This window comes from Gadus macrocephalus, chromosome 10 (assembly GCF_031168955.1).
Source record: "Gadus macrocephalus chromosome 10, ASM3116895v1".
Lineage (NCBI taxonomy): Eukaryota > Metazoa > Chordata > Actinopteri > Gadiformes > Gadidae > Gadus > Gadus macrocephalus.
The window spans coordinates 18,610,397-18,635,216 of record NC_082391.1 but is presented as its reverse complement, the minus strand read 5'-3'; the positions used below and the strand labels follow the sequence as shown (position 1 = coordinate 18,635,216).

At 42.0% G+C, this 24,820-nt stretch overlaps 2 protein-coding genes across 11 annotated transcripts; both read left to right on the top strand.

The window, feature by feature from the left end:
• The first annotated feature begins 8 nt into the window (after nucleotides 1-8).
• On the top strand, nucleotides 9-10,997 carry mtmr7a (myotubularin related protein 7a). The gene is made up of 14 exons (XM_060063572.1): nucleotides 9-422; nucleotides 759-881; nucleotides 1,052-1,214; nucleotides 1,641-1,798; nucleotides 2,197-2,325; nucleotides 3,351-3,485; nucleotides 3,913-4,045; nucleotides 5,859-5,968; nucleotides 6,491-6,616; nucleotides 7,893-7,942; nucleotides 8,116-8,316; nucleotides 8,737-8,871; nucleotides 9,091-9,217; nucleotides 9,604-10,997. Exons 1-14 carry the CDS (start codon nucleotides 399-401, stop codon nucleotides 9,934-9,936), a joined length of 1,947 nt encoding a protein of 648 aa, XP_059919555.1. The 5' UTR covers nucleotides 9-398; the 3' UTR covers nucleotides 9,937-10,997.
• Nucleotides 10,998-11,306: 309 nt separating this feature from the next.
• cnot7 (CCR4-NOT transcription complex, subunit 7) lies at nucleotides 11,307-17,484 on the top strand. 10 transcript variants are annotated; one of them, XM_060063636.1, is made up of 8 exons: nucleotides 11,308-11,482; nucleotides 11,841-11,924; nucleotides 12,133-12,259; nucleotides 12,621-12,814; nucleotides 13,391-13,552; nucleotides 14,029-14,173; nucleotides 15,629-15,739; nucleotides 16,385-16,662. In XM_060063636.1, exons 2-8 carry the CDS (start codon nucleotides 11,878-11,880, stop codon nucleotides 16,514-16,516), a joined length of 918 nt encoding a protein of 305 aa, XP_059919619.1. In that variant the 5' UTR covers nucleotides 11,308-11,482; nucleotides 11,841-11,877; the 3' UTR covers nucleotides 16,517-16,662. The 10 variants fall into 10 exon arrangements, 8 of the variants coding, with proteins under 8 accessions (XP_059919625.1, XP_059919619.1, XP_059919622.1 ...); XM_060063637.1 differs by having other exon boundaries at nucleotides 11,320-11,418; XM_060063639.1 differs by lacking the exon at nucleotides 11,841-11,924.
• Nucleotides 17,485-24,820: the final 7,336 nt, after the last annotated feature.

The window sequence follows — 24,820 nt, the reverse complement described above, 5'->3', positions numbered from 1 at the left end:
AACGTGCTACTTGTCCATACAGTGGTTGGATGTGAAGCGACCCAAAGACGCCTCCGCTTTAGTCTATTTTCAGGACAAAAGAACCAATCAAGATTTAGTGGATGTGCATATTTATTTCCGTTTCCCCGTAATTAAACAATTAAACAGGCGTCGGGTCCCATGGTCCATATTTAGTTTATTCACACGACGCCTTTTATGTGGCAGGCTCTAGGACCTTGTGGACGAATCTGGTTTTATGATGATAGGCTGACAAATATTATGGTCGTTTTACCTAAGGTTCACAGAAGAATAATAATGATGCAAAACTCTCGGGCCGATATGCGAAGTGTAGCATTATAATTATCCTTAACTATTTTGTCACCGGAAATAGAACAGCTGTGAGACAGCTGTTTTTGGCAATGGAGCATATCCGACTACCAAAGGTAACCAATGTGTCTCTGATTTCAGTGAATACATTTCCAATTCCATACAACGTGTGAAAGGAACCCAGCTGCACGGTTGCAGTGATTCATTCGATAATCCTTCGCAAAAGTGTCTTAGTATTTTAATTGAAATGATCTGGCATCGTGATGATAAGGGTGTGCGTGCCAGGTGGACACGTATGCACTCCGATTAATCCCGTTTTCTCACGGCGTGGTCCATTTGTTTACCGGTAGGCCAACGTTCATTCATCGTGACCAGATAGTCCGTTCAGCGGCTAGCTGTAGCCTACTTCGCCCAGTGTGTTTGATTGTTTTTGTCGTATTCTCCTCATTCAGGCGGAGAACGTGAGACTTTTGAACAGGTTGAGTCCCAGAAGGTCCTGTGTTGGCACGCTCTACCTGACCGCCACACATTCTATATATGTGGAGAGCGAGACTCAAGTGCGCTCTGAAACATGGGTAGGCAAACAGTTACTCTCCCAACATGTGACTGTCCCACAGACCACATTGGCCAAGTATCTCTATATGCTGTAATACATGTTAAAGCACAGCATACATTAGACTGGGCAGGCGACATTGTTTGAAAGTGAAAGTGACCTTTTGGTCTGCATTTCCTTTAATCTTATCAGGTGCTTCACAGTTTAATCTGCCGGCTGGAAAAACAAGTCAACACATCCACCGGGTCCCCACTACTCATTCACTGCAAGAACTTCCAGGTTCTTCATTTTGTCTTCCCTCAAGAGCAGGACTGTGTTCATATCCAAGCATCTTTACAGCGCCTGTCCCAGCCAGGTCAGTGCCATCCTAACCCAAATCAAAGAGCCTGTTACACCATGCCACAAAACCACAGCTCTCCTATATCGGATCAATCTCACTAGCCCTACAATACATTCATTGATCAGCCTGGGGATAGTTCCTCCAAAGTGGATTAAAACTAACTAATTTGGCTAACAACCAATACTGTGTCAAATATTTTCAATATTGTTGTAGTTTTTCTAATGAATACCGTACCTGTATCTATTAAATCTCGACTATTTAGCTGTTTGGCTATTGTTAAAGTCATGTTTTTTAAATAGTTGTTGCTTGCAAATCATATATTGCTTGTCCATTTTGTCTGCTTATTAAAAGGGTTCTTGTTCCTATACAATGTTCAATATCCCAACGACATGGCGTTTCATTTGTTGGATTGAGGTTTGAATCATGTGTGTTTCTCCTCAGAACAATATGAGGAACTGTACTGCTTCTCCTACAAGCCCAACGTGGATGAGGCGGAAAGGAAGGAAGAGTGGAGCTTTCTGAACCTCAAGGCTGAGTACCGAAGACTGGGAATACCCAACTCTCTCTGGAAATCCTCCCCTGTCAACCAGAGCTACAAGGTCAGTAGCCCTTTGTCCCTGCTCCCATGAGAGGTTTACACCAGCTTCAATAAAAACTATCTCTGATTAATGATAGGTATGAAATGTGTTTGTGTCGTGGTTTGAATTGCCGTTGGACATTTCTTGCTAATTTGGCAACGAGCACATTGGTTCCTTTTTATGAAAATGTTTTTGCAATCGGATCATTTGACCTTGGTTTATTCAATTTGCTTTATTTTATACATTGACGTGGCATTTGCATACATATCTGTATTCTTATTTGTATTTCATCGCAACTTTTATTTGCACCGTTTCCTTTGGCGGCTGCAACGCCTGAACTGCCCTTCGTGGATTAATAAAGTCTCGCCTTATATGGACAAATAAAAAAAGCAATGTTGATGGGTGTGTGGTCCGCCCAGGTGAGTGACACGTACCCGGCGGAGCTCTACGTACCTGAGTCAGCAACGCAGCAAGTCATCGTGGGCAGCTCCAAATTCAGGAGCAGGGGGAGGTTCCCCACGCTGTCCTACTACTGCAAAGACAACCAGGTACGCCCCACTGGTGGACCCTTATCGTTAAAATATTAATTTCATTGATATTTAATTTTAGTGAAACATTTATTTTGGCAATGCTTGGTAGTTGAACCATATACATTGGTCAAGATTTTCAATCAATGCTAAATATATATTCAACGCGAGTACATAAGCATAAATATAAATGTTCATACGGTGAGACCTGTTGGCAATAGGGAATGCATCTGCTCAGTTTACAGCGTGCGTGTGTCATAAAGTGTTTGATATGGGACGTCCTCTCTCAGGAAGTACAAACAACAATAACAACAGCAGCAGCAGTTGATAGGACAGTTTGAGCAAGCCAAGAAAGACTAGATCATCTAACCACTTTAGATGATCAGCTCTAAATTTGTATTTTTTTTTTCATTTGACTAGTAGGGAGTTATGTTTGTTGGGTCAACTTCCCAGGATTGAGTCTCGGTTGTGGGGCTGTCTGTGCTCATATTCTCTCGCTTACCATTTGTTCTCTGTGGTACGTGACAGAGAGGACCACTATCACTTACAAGGCCAATGGCCTGCCCCCTAGGGTCCCTTCCTTTTAAAGTAAAACATGCATATTTGATTAACCGCCCCTTGAACAACCAAAAATAAAATGCTGGAGTCAGTGATGCTGTGTTATGCTACGAGCCTGCTTCACCCCAATTAAAAAAACATCGGAGCACTGACCTCGCTTTGGCTCTTTGTCCGTGTGTTTGGGGAATAAAGAGAGGCATGGCACAGTGAAGATGTGATGTTTCCAAGTGCAGAGAGCTATTTTGGTTTTCCTTGTTATGAACTATGAACTGCAATCATAGAAAGACGGGTGAATAGATGGATGGCTTATGGGTGAAAGATGAATGATAAGTGGTAGATGATGGATGAATAGATGAATGAGTGATTTGGGTGGATGATATGAATAGTTGCATGATACATTTATAGATGAATGACGGATGGATGGATGGAAGGAGGAATGGAAGGATTAAAGCCTATATAATCTAATATTGCCTCTGGCTTCCCACTAGGCGGCCATCTGCAGAAGCAGCCAGCCGCTGTCGGGCTTCAGCGCACGCTGCCTGGAGGATGAGCAGCTGCTGGAGGCCATCCGGAGGTCGAACCCCCGCAGTGACTTCATGTATGTGGTGGACACCCGGCCCAAGGTGAGACCTTTTGGGGGCCCATGAATGGCTTTGGAAAACACAAGCTCCTAAAGTACTCTGATGTATGTTCAGGTGCGCTTTTATTTTGACCGACAGTGTTTTGCCAGCTGGGCAGAGTGAATTTATGTATATTTATAAATTAATAAAATATTATATATTCTTATTATGTGTATGTATGCATGTCTTTTTCCTGACCTCTTTGCGGGAAATCCGATTAATATTATTTGAACATGTATAATTGCATATGTAATGCATACTTGCAAGTATACTAGCTACGACATTTTAGAATGGTGTTCATAGTTTAAGTGGCAATCTTACCTTTTGAGTTATTTTTAAATGATATATATATATATATATATATATATATATATATATATATATATATATATATATATATTTCTAACTCTATTGTGTCATGTATTTTCAGTTAAATGCGATTGCAAATCGCGCAGCGGGAAAAGGCTATGAAAATGAAGACCACTACTCCAACATAAAGTTCCAGTTCATCAGCATTGAGAACATCCACGTCATGAGAAGCAGTCAACAGAAGATGCTGGACGGTAATGATCACCTCTAGACTAAATAACATCTTTTATCTCGAGTGACATACAGTGAATTCAGATCATTGAAGGTGCTGTAGGTAAAATATAAGAGCTGTTATTTGAGTGTAATTTTTTTGAAATGGCATATCCTTCAGCTATGAGTAAGCAAAATATCAGTGTTAAAATCTGTTTTACATTTACTGCGCCTGCTTCGTTACGAACCAATGTCTATTCTAGACTGCTCCCTTGTAATTTCTGTCCAATCACATATGCATGAAATGCAACACTTAGGGAGAAACGTAGGGAGAGAGGGACTGGACCTTTTGGTTGTTTTGTTTCAAAATATTACGGTACTCTCTTCTGCTATATTCTTACATAAAGTACACCTTGTTAAGTAGCAGGTAGGAAGGCTGGGTATTGCCCAAGACTGCCTACAGGTAAATGTGTGGACATGGATCTCTGTACCTTCCAACACTCTAACTAGTACAGTTGCAGAGGTTTCTGCGTTAGTGTGGACTGGAGGAGGTAACAACAGGACATCGTTAATAGTACATGAACATTGCTACATCCTCACCTCGCCTCACCCCCTGCCAAACGGCACACATGATGTTTAGGTTTTCCTCAGTCTTATCATCACATCATCCCCACTCTGTACTACAACTCCACCATCTCCTGTGGCTTTCACATGTACTCTGGTGCACTGCCTCTGCGCTCGGTGCCCGGGTGACCCCATAGGAGGAGGGTTTTCAGGGTAAAGTGCAGGGGTGTGCCTAGGAAGTCTTTGAATCCATCTGGACTTGATTTAGGAACTATTTTGGTTTCCTGGAGCGAACCTCATTCCCCCCCCCCCCCCCCCCCCCCCAAGAGAGTCTGAGGGCGTGAGAAGGGATAATGGGAGTTTGAAAAAAATAAAGTTAGGGTTTGGTCTTAGTTGTGATAACTCTGTGCCCCCTGTCAGTGCTGGAGTAGGCTGCATCCTTCAACTTTTGATTGGCCGGGATTTCTTCTTTTTGGCTTTCGCTTTGAGCTCCTTCTCCCTTGATCTTCAATTGAAATTGAATTCCAAGGCCTTTTCTTCCCCACTGCCGTGTTGGTTAGTGGTTTCTTGGACTCCATTTCAGTACCAAGTAGTTATGTATTTTGTTGTGTATTATCATTAAGCCGGAACCACACCTGCTCCCATTGGCAGATCCTCAGACTTGGAACTGCTGCTATTGGCGCCCCACGGGGAGCCAGTATTGTGATTGGCTCTCTGTTGAGTCAACACTTGTAATTTGATCCCAGGAGGATATGCGCGGTCGCACATGTCAGCTGGTCATATTGTCCACAGCCTGTAGGAACGGAGAACAGATGTTTTCGTACTCAGACATGCAGCGACAAGCGTGTCCCCCTTTTATGGGCGTGTGGAGTGTTTATGTGGCAATTTGTCATCTCTAAATGAATTGTCAACACATCGTCCCTCTGCACCCAGAGTGAACTATCAAATATTTACCCATAACTCCTAAAATGGAAAATGGAACTCGATACACGTGAGTTTTTCTAGAAAAACAAACTGAGGGCACGATGATGCAGCAATAGATGTATATTTGTGTATGCCGTTGATGTCGTAGCTGGACTTTGTCTCAACACACATTCGAACGAGAGGATCCAAACAAACTCAAAACCCTTACAGCAGTCAAGGAGAAACCTGAACAGTCACCACCAAGATGGTGACCTACATTCAGTCTTGCGGTTAGGATCTGGGTCTCCCTGGGAACGTGCAGGTTTTAATAAACTCTGGTGTTATCCAGTGTGTTTCCTGGGGCTGAGACAGCTGTGTTGTATGTTGCAGTGTGTGAGCTGCGGACCCCCTCCATGGCAAACTTTCTGGAGGGACTGGAGGGCTCAGGCTGGCTGAAGCACATCAAAGCCGTACTGGATGCCGGTGTCTTTGTTGCAAAGGTCAGCTTGGAGGGCTAAACCATCCCCTCCTCCCTCTCCTGTCTTGTGTGTGTGGATGTCTGTGCACGTGTGTGGATGTCTATGTAGATGTTTTTGTGTGTGTGTGGATGTCTGTTCACGTGTGTGTGGATGTCTGTGTAGATGTGTTTGTGTGTGTGTGTGGATGCCTGTGCACGTGTGTTGATAACTGCACATGTGTGGATAACTGCGCGTGTGTGTTGATTTCTGTGCACGTGTGTGTGGAGATGTCTGTGCACGTGTGTGGAGATGTCTGCACGTATGTGGATGTCTGTGTGTGTGTGTGTGTGTGTGTGTGTGTGTGTGGATTTCTGTGCGCGTGTTTGTGTAGGTGTCTGTGCACGGGTGTTGATGTCTGTGCACGTGTTTGTGGATGTCTGTGTACACGTTTGTGCATGTGCATGTGCACGCGGCCGTGGACCTCCTGTGTATGTGCACAAACATCCCTGGCGCTCACATGTCACCGTGGCTGTCCTGGGGATTCTGCTGTGGCCGCGTCCGCAGGCTATCTCTGAGGAGGGCGCCAGTGTGCTGGTCCACTGCTCGGACGGCTGGGACCGCACAGCCCAGGTGTGCTCGGTGGCCTGCGTCCTGCTGGAGCCCTACTACCGCAGCCTCAAGGGCCTCATGGTAGGACACCAGCCACCCCTTATGACTCTCTCTGCTGCCAAGCAGGTCAGGGGTCTCGAGGCACTGTAGAGCCCGGCTCTAGGAATGCATTCAGTTGGAAGGCATTTCAGTGGCTACCAGCTTACATGACTTGACTGTTATCGTTGTTGTTGTTGTTGTTTTTTGCGGCGATCAAAGGCATTGGAAATCAGTGCTAGTATGTGTGAGATACTTAACCGATAGTTAAGAAATTATATGTATGAAGTATTGTGCATCCTACCTCTATTTACTTTAATCACTCCTGGGGCGAAACTTCGGGGGGGGGGGGGGGGGGGGGGGGCAGACGTGAGGATCATGAGGCAGGTAGAGTTCTGTGCTGTGTTTATAGTGTCACACAACTACACTCACTACTCGCACACACATGGACGTCGAAATCCCCTTCAAGATGACTAATCGTACTAACTACCGACTGCAGGCTGTCAGATAAGCAGCCAGATGCCTCTAACCCTTCCTGCTCATAAATGACCTGTATCTGGATCCACTCTAATTGGCTTTGAAAATAATCCATCTGAAAAATGGCCAAATAATAATAATATTAAATATTAAATATAATATTAAAATGGCATGCAATAACTGTGAACATGTTCTCCTCTTATTGAGCCCTGACCAGAGCGTCTTTGGAGATGTGGAAGTCCCCGAAAGTTGCTGCCCCCAACGCAGTACATTTTCAACCCCGGTTTCCATTAGAACATTTCTCGCACCCTCATTTCTGTGTTGACGTCTCTTCACTACTAATCAGATTGCACATGGCAGACTTGGCTTCCCCCCCCCCCGCCTTCAGAAGGGGGTCGGCGGGTCTGTGTTTCTTGGTCTGGCCGCCTCCTTTCTGACTAGGACTATGATTTTCTCTCTGTAACAAGGGGTTTGTTCCACAGGCAGCTCAGGCAGACTAAATTCGATGGAAATCCTCTCCTCAGGGGCTTGGGCCCCTCACGCAGAGGGTAAGGGGTTCATGCGTTCCTCCATAACCCCTGTTCTCTCTCTCTCTCATTCTCTTTAGATTAAAAAAAGTAACGACACACAAAATACATTTCTTGTGCTTTGTGAAAATCGAACATTGTTTTCCTGTTCTTAGGTTGTCATCGAGTGGGAATGAGTCTCGCATAGCGTTGTATTCCTGCACTCGGGTTCTCATCAGGAGGGAATGGGTCTCCCATAGTATTGTATTCCTGGACTCAGGTTCTCATTGAGAGGGAATGATTCTGTATCTCACACAAAATTTTATTTTTGTACTTAGGTTCTCATCGAGAGGGAATGGGTCTCATTCGGACACAAGTTCTCACACAGGTTTGATGTTATTTTTAAAAACGTATAATTTTTTTTTAAAGACAAAGTTCCTCTTTCTAACACTGTCTCTCGCTCTTGTCTGTCTGTCTCTGTTTCTGTCTCTCTGAATCTGTCTCTGTCTGTCCCTCTGTCCGTCTCTGTTTCTCCCTGACTCGGACTCCTTCTCTCTCCAGGTGTAACCACCTGGACGGGGACTCCAAGGAGGTGTCCCCGGTCATGGACCAGTTCCTGGAGTGTGTGTGGCAGCTGACAGAGCAGTTCCCCTGCGCCTTCGAGTTCAACGAGAGGTTCCTCATCGCCGTCCACCACCACATGTACGCCTGCCAGTATGGCAACTTCGTCGGGAACAACCAGCGAGAGAGGCAACAGCTGGGGTGAGCCTGCGTCTCCACGGCAACCGTGTCGTATGGGGTCCGGCCTTGTTCTCGGGCTGGGTCCAGACCCACAGTAGAAGTCATTTGATGTCGCACATGAGAAGTGTGAAATACTCAGAGGGGGCTCAAACAGAAGAGACAGTTTAGTCATTGAGCAAACAAACGCCTTCTTTCTGATAAATGTAATTAATGCGTGTAGCCAAACTCTACAGGGATCAGGGTTGACCTACTGGATGACTACGGACATTGGGGATTGGTCGCCACCGTCAAACAATACCCTCTAGTCTAGACTATTCTGCCCTATTACTAAAAACGTCAAGGAGGGTTTTGGCTGATTACCTTTTCCTGTTTATTGGGTTGTTCCCTCTCTTTCATGGCTCTTGTTTCTTCTTGTCTGACCTGATTCTGCTCTCTTGATAGACTACGAGATAAAACCCACTCCCTCTGGAAGCACCTGTGGGACACTAGGGGTGACTACATCAACCCGCTGTACAGAACCGACAACTGCCAGAGCCAAGGAGTTCTCCGTCCCTCTACCGCCCCCTACTGTTTCAAGTGAGATACAACAAGAGCAAGCAATAAGGCCTTTTTTCATTCAAATTGTTTAAAATGATGCCCTGTGTGTTTTGATAACCGATCTAGAACGGTTACCTCCGAGACAATGTAACCGTATAATCTAAAGAACCTATTCCCTGAAGAAGTGTGAGATACTAATATCGGGGAGGAGACAAAAATTCATTGGAGAGGTTGGCTTTAAATCATCCATGTCTGCAGGTTCTGGAGCGGTTTGTATAACCGCTTCGACCGAGGGATGCACCCACGCCAGTCGGTGGAGGACTACCTGATGGCTGTCCGAGAGGAGACCGTGCAGCTGGAGGAACAGCTGGCATCACACAAAGAGGTGAGAGGCCAGCGCCAGAGTGGATCCGAAGCAACCTAAAGCCGTTGTAGGGGTTGCTCAGAGTATCCTACAGACTTCACTGCAGACATTGGGATTTGAAACCAGAACCTTTAAGGCTGGAACCCCAATAACTTGCAGGAGAACAATACCCGTCAGGGTGATCAAACCATGGTAACTAATATTCCTCTGCTGCCATCGGTTATGATGCTGTATATATAAAAGCGTCTGCTAAATGCCCTAAATGTAAATGTATAGTTCTGTAACCCACGAGACAATCCTGCCCCATCACTATACCTTTCTCGCAAGCGGTATATAGTGGTTTAATATTTATCTGAGGCGGATTTTAATTTATTTTTTATTATTAATTTGTTTCCCATTTTCAACAGCAAATTGAAAAGCTGGAAAACAAACCGGAATGGACCGGTGAGGCAGAGGAGGGGCCCCCCTTGTCGTGGGGCCTGGCCCCCGGGGGCTTCGTGCCCCAGGCCGGCACGCCTCAGGACTACAGCGGGGGCTTCATCGCCAGCAGCCCCTGTCAGCAGAGGTCCCCGGTGGACGGCCTGGCCTTCACGCCACCCCAGAACCAGACCTCTGAGGCGGACCTCTCCGTCGGCAGTGAGCAGGAGTCTGGCATCGCCGACGTAAGCTTTAACTCTCAGCTCAGCGAGGAAGGCCCCGGAGAGCCCGACCCGGACGATGCTGCCTACTCTGCTGCCTGAAGAAAATGTTGTTTTAAAGAGTAGTGGGGCGAGAGTGGTTGAATGGGTGTGCAAGCTAGCAGCTGCCTAGGGGCCCCTCGAACAAAGTATAGTGAGGATTGTTGATGCTTAAGGTTTATTTTGTTATTGATTAGCCTATATTGGCATTTAAATGTGTGTTCTGTGTTGAACGGCCCCGTGCAGGGTTGCTTTTGGTGTCCAATGTTGGTTTATACCATTTACCGATGTTAAAATTGCATTTATTTAATCAGGGCTTGATCAAAGTACCATAATTGTTCTTTGTTATGACCTAATAATAAAAGGGAGAACTTAATGCAATTGGGAGCAATGATCAAAGGTTTGGGGCAGATATTTCAAGCTCAGCACTTTACCTTAGGTACGCTCAATGGCAATTAATAGGTCCTACCTGCTGAACAAATATTTCTGAAGAGTATGTATTAACTGAAGCTATATGTTGTACAGTAACATAAAAAGGGAAATCAACCTACCTGAATACTTACTGAACCTAGCTATTTGAATGTTAAATGCACTGTATAAATCAGTTCACCACGGTAATCAATATTGTATAATGTAATTATATAATCTGGTATCTGTATTACTACAAGTGCGGTCACATTTCTAAATTCACAAAAGGGTTTTGGTCCAATTTACTCAAGATTATTTAAATCCCCTGACATTTCATCATCAGAGCTCTGAATATTTAACATTCATCCAAATGGGTTTGAGTGTGTGGGTCTTGTGTTGGAATGTGTGCTCATGTTAATAACTAGGGCTTCTTAAAGCTGGATGACGAGGCAAAGTAGTCCTACAAATAGATCACAGGTGATCACACTTATTGACCTGCCACTGAACAACCAAAGGAAGGTTGGAGGAAGAAAGAGGTCCATGTGGTCACTAAACTGCTGATGACCACTTATCATGTGTTTATATGTTTCGATTCTTTTTATTTACATTGTTATTGTCATCTTAGAATCCTCGTCGTCGCTTCTGGCAAAACCAAAGGTTTGTCTAAATGTTTTGGAAGTTTTAAAAATTATATTAAAGCGCTCCCATGTCTGTAAGCTGCAGCATTGACTCTTATTTTATGTTCTTAAAGTTCATTGTCCTATTCCTGATTAAATGTTTTTGAAGATATTCAAACCGTGTAATTGCATAACTTGTTATGTACAGTGCTTTCAAAACATTTTAAACTACCTTGCTTATTGTGTTTATTTATTTTTTGCGCTGATTGAACCAAATATATAGTCAGAATCTGAGATACGAACACAAATACAAAAATAATCTGACGTGCATGCTGTACGTCTTAATGTAAATAATAAGTGGGCGGAAATATTCTTACGCACACATAGATGACTTAGGACGCCTACGTCATGACGTTGTCACGTACTAGGTTCTGGCTATGATGGCAGCTCTAGGCTGATATCGATACAACACTGAATGTAACTATTTAAAAAAGTTAGTAAACGCCCCTGATAAAACAAAGTAGGTAACATTTGAAGGTTTTTAATAGTATAAGAATAAACATACCCGCCCAGTCTGGGGAACGGTAAGTTCACGTAGCCTTAGTAAGCTTTTTAATGACACATTGAGGCGAGGAAGTGGCACCGACTTTGTGCTCCCGGTGTGCTGCTGCTGCTGCTCTCCACTTGCTATTTGCATGTTTTGCACATTCATACGATCGTTGCCGAGCTAGACAACCGCTTAAGCAATGACACACGTCTGAATGACCGATCCTACTGAGAGCATTTGCCAATTCACATCCAAATGTTTCTTGAGCAAGCTAATTGCTACCTACCACCTAGCTGCACATTGTCAATGGTATGGTGAAGAGCTAACGTCTTGGAAGCCCACTGGGTGTCTGACAGGTTCTGACAATACCCTGAAACGATCCTTTGATATCATAGGCCGAAGACTGCTTGAACAACTCCTATTTGATATAATATGGTCGTCGGATACAGGTTGCCCCACTGGAAGGAAGACGTTTTAAAGTTAAGTGAGCTCGTCGTTTAGAGGGGGCACTTAAACCCTGTGAACTGATGCTGAGAGGGGGGGGTGGGTTACATTTGCTGCAATTGACACTGCAGTGACATGTAGGCCTACCGTCCTTTTTGAGTGGCAATATCAACTGTCAGTATTTTCTCGGGGTCAAAACTTGAGCTCCAAGTTGTCCCTTTGTGCTTAATGCTTTGTATGTAGAAGCGGCACTATGCCCGCTGCTACTGTGGATCACAGCCAAAGAATATGTGAGGTTTGGGCCAACAACCTGGATGAGGAGCTGAAGAGGATCCGACATGTTATTCGAAAGTACAACTACATTGCAATGGTGAGGCATGCCTCTCTTCTCACAGCATGTAGAACGTTTGTTAAGAACCACTTAAGACACACCGGTAATAATGTAAAATATTACAATAGCATATAGCATACATGATTAATAATGTTTTCCATCAACTGTCAATGATGTTCAAATGTACATTGTGCGTCAACATTTCTGTTACTGATATTGTGCACATGGATAGATTATTTGTTTACTTTTCTATCTCTTTAATTCTTAATGCTGTCCGGTAAAGTCTAGGATAAAAAAAGTAATTATCTCTTATCTTGTTATCCTTTTCAATGAATAATCCCAGAGATCAGGTTGTACGGGTTGTCACATATCATGCATTGTAATATTTTTGTGTTACTAGGACACAGAGTTCCCGGGTGTAGTTGCCAGGCCGATCGGGGAGTTCCGCAGCAACGCTGGCTACCAATACCAGTTGCTGCGCTGCAACGTTGACCTTCTAAAGATCATCCAGCTGGGCCTCACCTTTATGAATGAGGAAGGGGAATATCCACCTGGAACGTCCACGTGGCAGTTCAACTTTAGGTTCAACCTTACGTAGGACCTCATTTTTTATCCCTCTCTTTGTTTGTTCGTTTTTCTGTTAAGCCGCTTATTCTTTTTTCATTCTCTTGGTGTAAGTCTATTATGGAAGTTCCTGAATTCATTTTGTAGAAAGATGGAATATGGTAAACGAACGTTCATCTGCTTGCCATGAATGCACTAGATGGTATCTGATGTGCGTATTGGTTAATTTAAATAATGCACTCATGTCATTGAAGCTCTCTGTTTGGTGGCCTTTCTGGGCCTAAATTCAGAAAAGTAACTTAACAACCATAGGATTATAGAAATAGATATTGCCAGACTATATTTGAAAATGGTGCCTAAAGGTTCTGCTCAAATATGGAAAAAAAACACTTCAGAATATCAAACTAGTTACATTTATAAAGACTTTTTATAGACTATCATAGTATTGATAGAAAACAGTATTTTGCGTCATTCATATTCATTCTAAAAGCGTTCTTATCTGAACTCGTACTAGTTCTCAAATGTTCTGCACAGGTTGAGGTTACATGCAGCCATCATGATGACTCCCTTTCCCAGAATGCACCATTTTCTGTGTTCTGTACCCAGAGAGGACATGTATGCCCAGGACTCCATCGAGCTCCTGACCACGTCGGGCATTCAGTTCAAGAAGCACGAGGACGAGGGCATCGACACGCTTTACTTTGCCGAGTTGCTGATGACCTCCGGGGTGGTGCTCTGTGAGGGGGTCAAATGGCTGTCCTTCCACAGGTAGGCTTCCTCCCAAAGACCCCTTGCATTTCGCTATTTGGGGATGATCCCATTTTGTGTCTGCGTTGTGGGATGTCCACTACCGGTCAGATTTCAGTTGTGTGGATAAATGTGTTGGTTGTTGGTTGTTTTCCTTTCTTGTTTTTAAAGGTTAAGTGTTGACCATTAAGTCCAGTGGCCAGTTGATGCATCAATAGAGTTTAAAGCAGGATATAATGGAGGTACATGCGTAGAGGTATCCAGTTATTATGCACACGGCTGCCCTCTCTCATTGGTCAGCACAGTCCATCATTTTGTGTGATGCTCTATAAGTGTCCCAAGGCACATTTGAGTGTACGGAAGCTACGTTGTTTAGCAACTACTGTTAGCATATTGATCATCAAATGGTGATTGTTGGCTATACGAGAAACAGACTACTTATGATGACCTTGTTCTTTTTAAAAGCCACCGTGTGTGTGTATGTGTGTGTGTTTCAGTGGCTATGACTTTGGATACCTGATCAAGTTGCTCTCTAATGCTAAACTGCCTGAAGAGGAGGTGGATTTCTTTGAGATCCTTCGCTTATACTTCCCTGTCATTTACGACGTGAAGTACCTCATGAAGAGTTGCAAAAACCTTAAGGTAATGCATCCCTCCAAACATTCTGAATGAGCAGAGCTTTCAGTCTAGCGCTAGGTGAATTCACTTCACGTCGTCGTGACACATTGAGCATGGAGTTAGCATTGAGTGTAGGCCTCGATTCTGTAACCAGAGCAGAGGTTAACCAGGAGGTAGCCAGAAGGTACTAAGTGCAGCGTGGGTATCACCAATTGTTGGCTGTTCAGAAGGAGACACGTGATACATTTTGTGTCATGTGGTTAAATGTAGACCTAATGTGATTGGCTGTAGTCCTCCTAATTTGCTTATTGGGATTAATGACCTGTTATCTCATCTGAAGTGTGGTAAATATTGATTGGCTACTGGAAATCAGGCAACCATTCTCAAAAAGACAGATGGTAGACAGGCAGTTGCCAGACGGTAACCAGGGAGTTACCATGTGGTAACCAGGTGGTTACTTGAAGGTAACCAGATACATAGCGAATGGTAACCGAGATAGTAACCAGAATGTACCAAATAGTAACTAAAAAGTTGCCATTATAGTACCCAGGAGCTAGCCATATATTAACCAGGTGGTAACTAGGCGGTAACATGATGAAAACCAGGAAGTCACCAGACAGTAAGCCGGTGGTAACTAGACGGTAACCAGATAGTAACATGATGAACCAAGGCGGTAACCAGACAGTAGGCAGGTGGTAACCAGATAATAAGCATGTGGTAACATGATGGACCCAGGAGGTTACCAGACAGTAACATGATGAACCAAGGCGGTAAACAGACAGTAACATGATGAACCCAGGAGGTTACCAGACAGTAACATGATGAACCCAGGAGGTTACCAGACAGTAACATGATGAACCCAGGAGGTTACCAGACAGTAACATGATGAACCAAGGCGGTAAACAGACAGTAACATGATGAACCCAGGAGGTTACCAGACAGTAACATGATGAACCCAGGCGGTAAACAGACAGTAACATGATGAACCCAGGAGGTTACCAGACAGTAACATGATGAACCAAGGCGGTAAACAGACAGTAACATGATGAACCCAGGAGGTAACCAGACAGTAACATGATGAACCCAGGCGGTAAACAGACAGTGAGCAGGTGGTAACCAGATAGTAAGCATGTGGTAACATGATGAACCCAGGAGGTTACCAGACAGTAACATGATGCACCAAGGCGGTAAACAGACAGTAACATGATGAACCCAGGCGGTAAACAGACAGTAACATGATGAACCCAGGAGGTAACCAGACAGTAACATGATGCACCAAGGCGGTAAACAGACAGTAACATGATGAACCCAGGAGGTTACCAGACAGTAACATGATGCACCAAGGCGGTAAACAGACAGTAACATGATGAACCCAGGCGGTAAACAGACAGTAACATGATGAACCCAGGCGGTAACCAGACAGTGAGCAGGTGGTACCGACAGGTGTGCAGCAGGTGACCGCTGGGTGTGGTTTGGCAGGGAGGCCTGCAGGAGGTGGCGGAGCAGCTGGACCTAGAGAGGATCGGCCCGCAGCACCAGGCGGGCTCCGACTCCCTGCTCACGGGCATGGCCTTCTTCAAGATGAGAGAGGTAGGGCGGAGGCGGCTTTGTATCCGTCCTCTTGGAAACGCATGCAACGTTTTCTGAATCGACCGCGTTTAAACCGCAGTCCAGCTCCTTGTGTTAGCCTTGGATGAAAGTGTATTTGTTTTATGCTGAGATCAAATATGGTGGACAGACGGGTAGTTCAGTGCCACGTCTGGCCCTCAAAACGGTCGGTTTCGGGTCAAGTGGAAGCCACCAATGCTCGCAAGGAAAGCAAATGAGGGAGTTTTAGTGGGTGTGGGTGTAAGGAGGCGTTGGCTGCCCAGAAAGAGCTACATGACAAATACTGAGTCATATAATATCATTTTTAACAAAGGGCTCATTTTGAACCCTTTATTGAATGTATACTTTTTTGCCTTCATCTTTAAAACACAAATGCATGTTTTAATCCACATGGATTATTAATCCATAAAAAAACGAATCGCAAATATTTGACCGAACACTTTTTCCTTTATGAATCTTGGGATTTAAATGTGAATATTAATCAGACTAAACTGTGTTTCAGACTATGATGATTGTGAGGATTATGATGACGATAATTTGCCTCTCCCACCACTGTCCACATTTCAAGGGGGGCTGAGTTGGGGGGGAAATCCCACCCCTGTTGCCTCACCTTTGACTTTTTCCTAGATGTTCTTTGAGGATCATATCGACGACGCTAAATACTGTGGTCACCTGTACGGCCTGGGCACTGGCTCTGCTTACGTTCAGAACGGAACAGGCAATGCTTACGAAGAAGAGGCCAACAAACAGCAGTCATGACATCACGTCGGAACCTCTCCCTCTCTCTCCCCCCACCCCCCTCCTCTCCCTCGACAACGGATCGTCCCCCCTCCAATCAGAGCGGAATACCATCGCTACCGGATCATTCTGGAAGCTGAAAAGCAGACTTATTCTAGAACCGCTGTCACCTCCTATGCTCAGCTCATTGTAGAGGAACTACAAAAATGGCAGACAATGAGGAAAGGAAAACCGAGAGCCGCGTGAAGGGAGGGCTGGCAGCCCGTTGGTCTAGTTAAATGTAATGTTTAACTCTGTGGGTGGGTACGAGTGGAACGACAAGCAAACAGGATTTTAGTTCTCCTAAAATGTTCTGTAGACATTTTGCACTTTAAAAAATACTAACCAGATCCTGATTTTATATGGAAAGCTGAAATAGTTTCTGGTGTCGTCTTTGTTGCCTTTTTGCCCCCATTTTACACGTGACTTATTATCTTAATCTTGAAGCTATCTTGTTTTCTTTATTTTGTCTTCCCACCACAAAGCTCAGCCTTAACATTGGCTCTATGCTCATGTTTAGCTTTAATTTATTCCATCAGGTCCTGATCCGCTTGCATTGATTAACTGACCCATTGGTAACGACAGTTGTTGAGTGAACGCGTAAAGTAGTTGTCCATTTATCAGACATTAAAAGTCTCAAGTTATAACCCTCTAGTATAGCAAAGCGATATTGGGTACTTAATTCAAAGTGTGTTCACATGTGCGTATGACTTGGTGATATTTGCAAGTATTGTGATAGCCCACAATACATTTTCTGTGTGGGATCGCAATAACCAGGCTCTGAACTCAAATCCTAAGAGATCAACAGACATGGACTGTTCTTTTTTTCTATTGTGTGTTGATTGGTTTTCATTAGCACTTTTTCTGGTTGATGATCGTTTGTTTCAACTGACATGAATAGACATGACCATAGGAGAGACTTGAACACTTTATCGTTAAGCACAGCTAGTGGTAAAAAGAAACCCTTTTCCACAAGGTGACCTTGTGCATCAACATTTAGAAGAATTCAACCCATTTTCATTTTTAATTGAAATGAAGGTTTTGTAGAATTTTAGTATAGTAATAAGAGAAAGTTACTTTTACTCATCAGAGGGAGAGAGATGGAAAAGGAACATTACCTTTTAATCTGCCTCTAAAAGCACCTTGGACTTTCAGTGGAACACATTCAACATTGTAGCTCATTCAACATATGTACTGCTTCACAGTCGACCCATGCTGCTTGGAACCTGCTGCATGAACCAAGACGTTTGAATAAATGTTGTTGAGACTACTTAGAGCTTCCATGGACATTGATTGAAGTGTGTGTGTATCACAACCTGTTGACCATCAGTGTTAGGATATGGAAATGTATTCTATTGATATATTTTTTTTCCTCATCACAACTTTTCTTTCTTTTTTAAATATGCAATACTTCAATAAATATTGTTTTGTAAATAAAGGCATGGAATTTTTATAACACTAAACATTCTGGATTGGTTTGGAGTCCTTGTGTTGTGTTTTGCTCTATTCACAGCATCATACTGTATATCAGATACATATAAAAAGCCATTCTGTGAGAGATGGAGAATATGACCTCATTTTATTTTCACTTTGTAAGCCAGCACAACTGAGTGTTCATGAACCTAAAAATGAGGTCGTCCCAGGGACGCGGGAAGTGGGGGTGCTTAGGGTGCTGCAGCACCCCCCCCCCCCCCCCCCCTGGCGGCCTCTGGCTGTAACTGCAAGTGAGAAGGTTTTATGAACAAATCAATACTATTTTTTTTTTTTATATAATTTTATCATACAACATGATTTTTCATTTAATTATTGACATCCACCCTTTTTATGATATTTATCATATTATCATTTCATTTTATTTAGAACATTGTCTGAGTAGGCAGACGTAGGCTATGACGCACAACGCAGAACTGTCGATAGCTGAATATCGTACTATGCTGATTTTACATAAGCATGTTGGTGTTCAACATCTGTTGTAGTGAACATTCTAAAACTGGTGTAAGATGTTGCTGCCATATTAATAGACACGTTGAATGTTATCGTTATGATTCTGGAATCCTGCACGTAAACTGGTTGGCAAAAAAAGAGCAAAGACGGACGGTTCACTTGACTGAGAAACCGTCACTTTCCTCATATCAGACAACTCGTAACTCTGGATGAAAATAAAGGCTTTCTTTTATTGTCACTCTCCTTTTAAACCTTTAGAAATAACCTCCTAAATCCTTGTTATAACGCTGTGTATAATCCCGGACCGCAACAGCTTGTCGGCATGTTGTTACTGTTAGTGTGTGAAATTCAGCACAGCATCAGCCGAGTTGACTCTAATTTCCACATTGTTTATTTGCTAACGTTTGTGAATAACAGTGGCTAGTTGGCAGAACTCTTTTTACACACCAGTAGAGTGTTTATCAGAGCGGAGCCCTGAATGTTGCGCAGCATTTATTATGACGTCATTATATAGACTCTCTCTCAGCGCCCCCCTCCCCCCTTGGACTAACTTCCCGCGTCCCTGGTGTTACCCCCTATGTTTTATTCGATACTTTTCAACAGTGTCACCCCTTATGGGTTTTTCATGACCACAGATAAAAAACGACAGTTTTTTTTACGTTTCATTTGATAAAAACGACAGTGTTACCCCTTGTGTTTTTTTCATGACGACCGATAAAAAACAACAGTGTTACCCCTTATGTTTTTATTCATGACGACCAATAAAAAACAACAGTGTTACCCCCTTTATGTTTTTATTCATGACGACCAATAAAAAACAACAGTGTTACCCCTTATGTTTTTATTAATGACGACCAATAAAAAACAACAGTGTTACCCCTTATGTTTTTTTTCATGACGACCAATAAAAAAAGGAACAGTGTTACCCCTTATGTTTTTTTTCATGACGACCAATAAAAAAAGGAACAGTGTTACCCCTTATGGTTTTTTTTGTGACTACCAAAGAAAAACGACAGTGTCACCCCTCATTTTTCATTTGATAAAAACGACAGTGTTACACCGTCGTTTTTTATTGGTCGTCATGAAAAAAAAAAAAAAAGGGGTAACACTGTCGTTTTTTATTGGTCGTCATGAAAAAAAACGACAGTGTTACCCCTTGTTTTTTTCTTGATGACTGATAAAAAACGACAGTGTTACCCCTTGTATTTTATTTGACAAAGACAACAGTGTTACCCCTTATGTTTTTTTTCATGACGACCAATAAAAAACAACAGTGTTACCCCTTATGTTTTCTTTCATGACGACCAATAAAAAACAACAGTGTTACCCCTTATGTTTCCTTTCATGACGACCAATAAAAAACAACAGTGTTACCCCTTATGGTTTTTTTCATGACGACCAAAGAAAAACGACAGTGAACGATTATGTTTCATTTGATAAAAACGACAGTGTCACCCCCTATGTTTTATTTGATAAATATCGACAGTGTTTTCCCCTTATATTTATTTCATGACGGCCGATAAAAAACGACAGAGTTACCCCTCATGTTTTTTCCATGTTGACCAATAAAAAACAACAGTGGCACCCCTGTCGACGTTTTTGCAGGGATCGGAACATGAGCTGTTTAGAGTGTTAACCTCCGAACTTAACAATGCACCATCAAGACACCGGTTAAAGTCATCACAAAGGTTATCCTTGACTTTATAATTCGCATGAAATAGAGAAAAGATACTTCCAACAGAGGTCATCAACCGGACTTGAACCCCGGTCGCCAGGGGGTTAGGCAGAGTGCACCCGACTGCACCACTGAGGCGATGACAATACACAATAATCAATCATCAATAAAGAGGATATACATGACATTAAAATGTATGTGTGTATTTCTATTATTTCCCTTATGTTTTTTTTCATGACGACCAAAAAAAACAACAGTGTTACCCCCTTTATGTTTTTTTTCATGACGACCAATAAAAAACAACATGGTTACCCCTTATGTTTTTTTTCATGACGACCAATAAAAAAAGTAACAGTGTTACCCCTTATGTTTTTTTTCATGACGACCTATAAAAAAAGGAACAGTGTTACCCCTTATGGTTTTTTTCGTGACTACCAAAGAAAAACGACAGTGTCACCCCTCATGTTTCATTTGATAAAAACGACAGTGTTACACTGTCGTTTTTTATTGGCCGTCATGAAAAAAAACATAAGGGGTAACACTGTCGTTTTTATTGGTCGTCATGAAAAAAAACAAAAGGGGTAAGACTGCTGTTTTTTATTGGTCGTCATGAAATAAACATAAGGGGTAACACTGTCGATATTTATCAAATAAAACATAGGGGGTAACACTGTTGTTTTTCTTTGGTCGTCATGAAAAAAACCACAAGGGGTAACACTGTCGTTTTTTATTGGTCGTCATGAAAAAAAACGACAGTGTTACCCCTTGTTTTTTTCATGATGACTGATAAAAAACGACAGTGTTACCCCTTATATTTTATTTGAAAAAGACAACAGTGTTACCCCTTATGTTTTTTTTCATGACGACCAATAAAAAACAACAGTGTTACCCCTTATGTTTTCTTACATGACGACCAATAAAAAACAACAGTGTTACCCCTTATGGTTTTTTTCATGACGACCAAAGAAAAACGACAGTGTTACCCCTTATGTTTCATTTGATAAAAACGACAGTGTTACCCCTCATGTTTCACTTGATAAAAACGACAGTGTTACCCCTTGTGTTTTTTTTCATGACAACCAAAGAAAAACAACAGTGTCACCCCCTATGTTTTATTTGATAAATATCGACAGTGTTTTCCCCTTATATTTATTTCATGACGGCCGATAAAAAACGACAGTTACCCCTCATGTTTTTTCCATGTTGACCAATAAAAAACAACAGTGGCACCCCTGACGACGTTTTTGCAGGGATCGGAACATAAGCTGATTAGAGTGTTAACCTCCGAACTTAACAATGCACCATCAAGACACCGGTTAAAGTCATCACAAAGGTTATACTTGAATTTATAATTCGCATGAAATAGAGATAAGATACTTCCAACAGAGGTCATCAACCAGACTTGAACCCCGGTCTCCAGGGGGTTAGACAGAGTGCACCCCACTGCACCACTGAGGCGATGACAACGCACAATAATCAATCATCATTAAAGAGGATATACATGACATTAAAATGCATGTGTGTATTTCTATTATTTCCCTTATTTATTTTTTCAAGACGACAAATAATAAACAACAGTGTTACCCCTTAGGTTTTTTTTCATGACGACCAATAAAATACAACATGGTTACCCCTTATGTTTTTTTTCATGACGACCAATAAAAAACAACAATGTTACCCCTTATGTTTTTTTTCATGACGACCAATAAAAAACAACTGTGTTACCCCTTACGTTTTTTTCATGGCGACCAATAAAAAACGACAGTGTTACCCCTTAGGTTTTTTTTCATGACGACCAATAAAAAACAGTGTTACCCCTTTTATGTTTTTTTTCATGACGACCAATAAAAAACAACATGGTTACCCCTTATGTTTTTTTTCATGACGACCAATAAAAAACAACAATGTTACCCCTTATGTTTTTTTTCATGACGACCAATAAAAAAAGGAACAGTGTTACCCCTTATGGTTTTTTTCGTGACTACCAAAGAAAAACGACAGTGTCACCCCTCATGTTTCATTTGATAAAAACGACAGTGTTACACTGTCGTTTTTATTGGCCGTCATGAAAAAAAACATAAGGGGTAACACTGTCGTTTTTATTGGTCGTCATGAAAAAAAACATAAGGGGTAACACTGTCGATATTTATCAAATAAAACATAGGGGGTAACACTGTTGTTTTTCTTTGGTCGTCATGAAAAAAACCACAAGGGGTAACACTGTCGTTTTTTATTGGTCGTCATGAAAAAAAACGACAGTGTTACCCCTTGTTTTTTTCATGATGACTGATAAAAAACGACAGTGTTACCCCTTATATTTTATTTGACAAAGACAACAGTGTTACCCCTTATGTTTTTTTTCATGACGACCAATAAAAAACAACAGTGTTACCCCTTATGGTTTTTTTCATGACGACCAAAGAAAAACGACAGTGTTACCCCTTATGTTTCATTTGATAAAAACGACAGTGTTACCCCTTATGTTTCATTTGATAAAAACGACAGTGTTACCCCTCATGTTTCATTTGATAAAAACGACAGTGTTACCCCTTGTGTTTTTTTTCATGACAACCAAAGAAAAACAACAGTGTCACCCCCTATGTTTTATTTGATAAATATCGACAGTGTTTTCCCCTTATATTATTTCATGACGGCCGATAAAAAACGACAGTTACCCCTCATGTTTTTTCCATGTTGACCAATAAAAAACGACAGTGGCACCCCTGTCGACGTTTTTGCAGGGATCGGAACATGAGCTGATTAGAGTGTTAACCTCCGAAATAAACAATGCACCATCAAGACACCGGTTAATGTCATCACAAAGGTTATACTTGAATTTATAATTCGCATGAAATAGAGATAAGAAACTTCCAACAGAGGTCATCAACCGGTCTTGAACCCTGGTCTCCAGGGGGTTAGGCAGAGTGCACCCCACTGCACCACTGAGGCGATGACAACACACAATAATCAATCATCATTAAAGAGGATATACATGACATTAAAATGTATGTGTGTATTTCTATTATTTCCCATATTTTTTTTTTCAAGACGACAAATAATAAACAACAGTGTTACCCCTTATGTTTTTTTTCATGACGACCAATAAAAAACAACAGTGTTACCCCTTACGTTTTTTTCATGACGACCAATAAATATCGACAGTGTTACCCCTTATGTTTTCTTTCATGACGACCAATAAAAAACGACAGTGTTACCCCTTATGTTTTTTTTCATGACGACCAATAAAAAACAACAATGTTACCCCTTATGTTTTTTTTCATGACGACCAATAAAAAAAGGAACAGTGTTACCCCTTATGGTTTTTTTCGTGACTACCAAAGAAAAACGACAGTGTCACCCCTCATGTTTCATTTGATAAAAACGACAGTGTTACACTGTCGTTTTTATTGGCCGTCATGAAAAAAAACATAAGGGGTAACACTGTCGTTTTTATTGGTCGTCATGAAAAAAAACATAAGGGGTAACACTGTCGATATTTATCAAATAAAACATAGGGGGTAACACTGTTGTTTTTCTTTGGTCGTCATGAAAAAAACCACAAGGGGTAACACTGTCGTTTTTTATTGGTCGTCATGAAAAAAAACCCTCATGTTTTTTCCATGTTGACCAATAAAAAACGACAGTGGCACCCCTGTCGACGTTTATGCAGGGATCGGAACATGAGCTGAATAGAGTGTTAACCTCCGAAATAAACAATGCACCATCAAGACACCGGTTAATGTTATCACAAAGGTTATACTTGAATTTATAATTCGCATGAAATAGAGATAAGAAACTTCCAACAGAGGTCATCAACCGGTCTTGAACCCTGGTCTCCAGGGGGTTAGGCAGAGTGCACCCCACTGCACCACTGAGGCGATGACAACACACAATAATCAATCATCATTAAAGAGGATATACATGACATTAAAATGTATGTGTGTATTTCTATTATTTCCCTTATTTTTTTTTTCAAGACGACAAATAATAAACAACAGTGTTACCCCTTATGTTTTTTTTCATGACGACCAAAAAAAACAACAGTGTTACCCCCTTTATGTTTTTTTTCATGACGACCAATAAAAAACGACAGTGTTACCCCTTATGTTTTTTTTCATGACGACCAATAAAAAACAACAGTGTTACCCCTTACGTTTTTTTCATGACGACCAATAAAAAACGACAGTGTTACCCCTTAGGTTTTTTTTCATGACGACCAATAAAAAACAGTGTTACCCCTTTTATGTTTTTTTTCATGACGACCAATAAAAAACAACATGGTTACCCCTTATGTTTTTTTTCATGACGACCAATAAAAAACAACTACCCCTTATGTTTTTTTTCATGACGACCAATAAAAAAAGGAAGTGTTACCCCTTATGTTTTTTTTCCTGACGACCAATAAAAAATGACAGTGTTACCCCTTAGGTTTTTTTTCATGACGACCAATAAAAAACAGTGTTACCCCTTTTATGTTTTTTTTCATGACGACCAATAAAAAACAACAATGTTACCCCTTATGTTTTTTTTCATGACGACCAATAAAAAAAGGAACAGTGTTACCCCTTATGTTTTTTTTCATGACGACCAATAAAAAAAGGAACAGTGTTACCCCTTATGGTTTTTTTCGTGACTACCAAAGAAAAACGACAGTGTCACCCCTCATG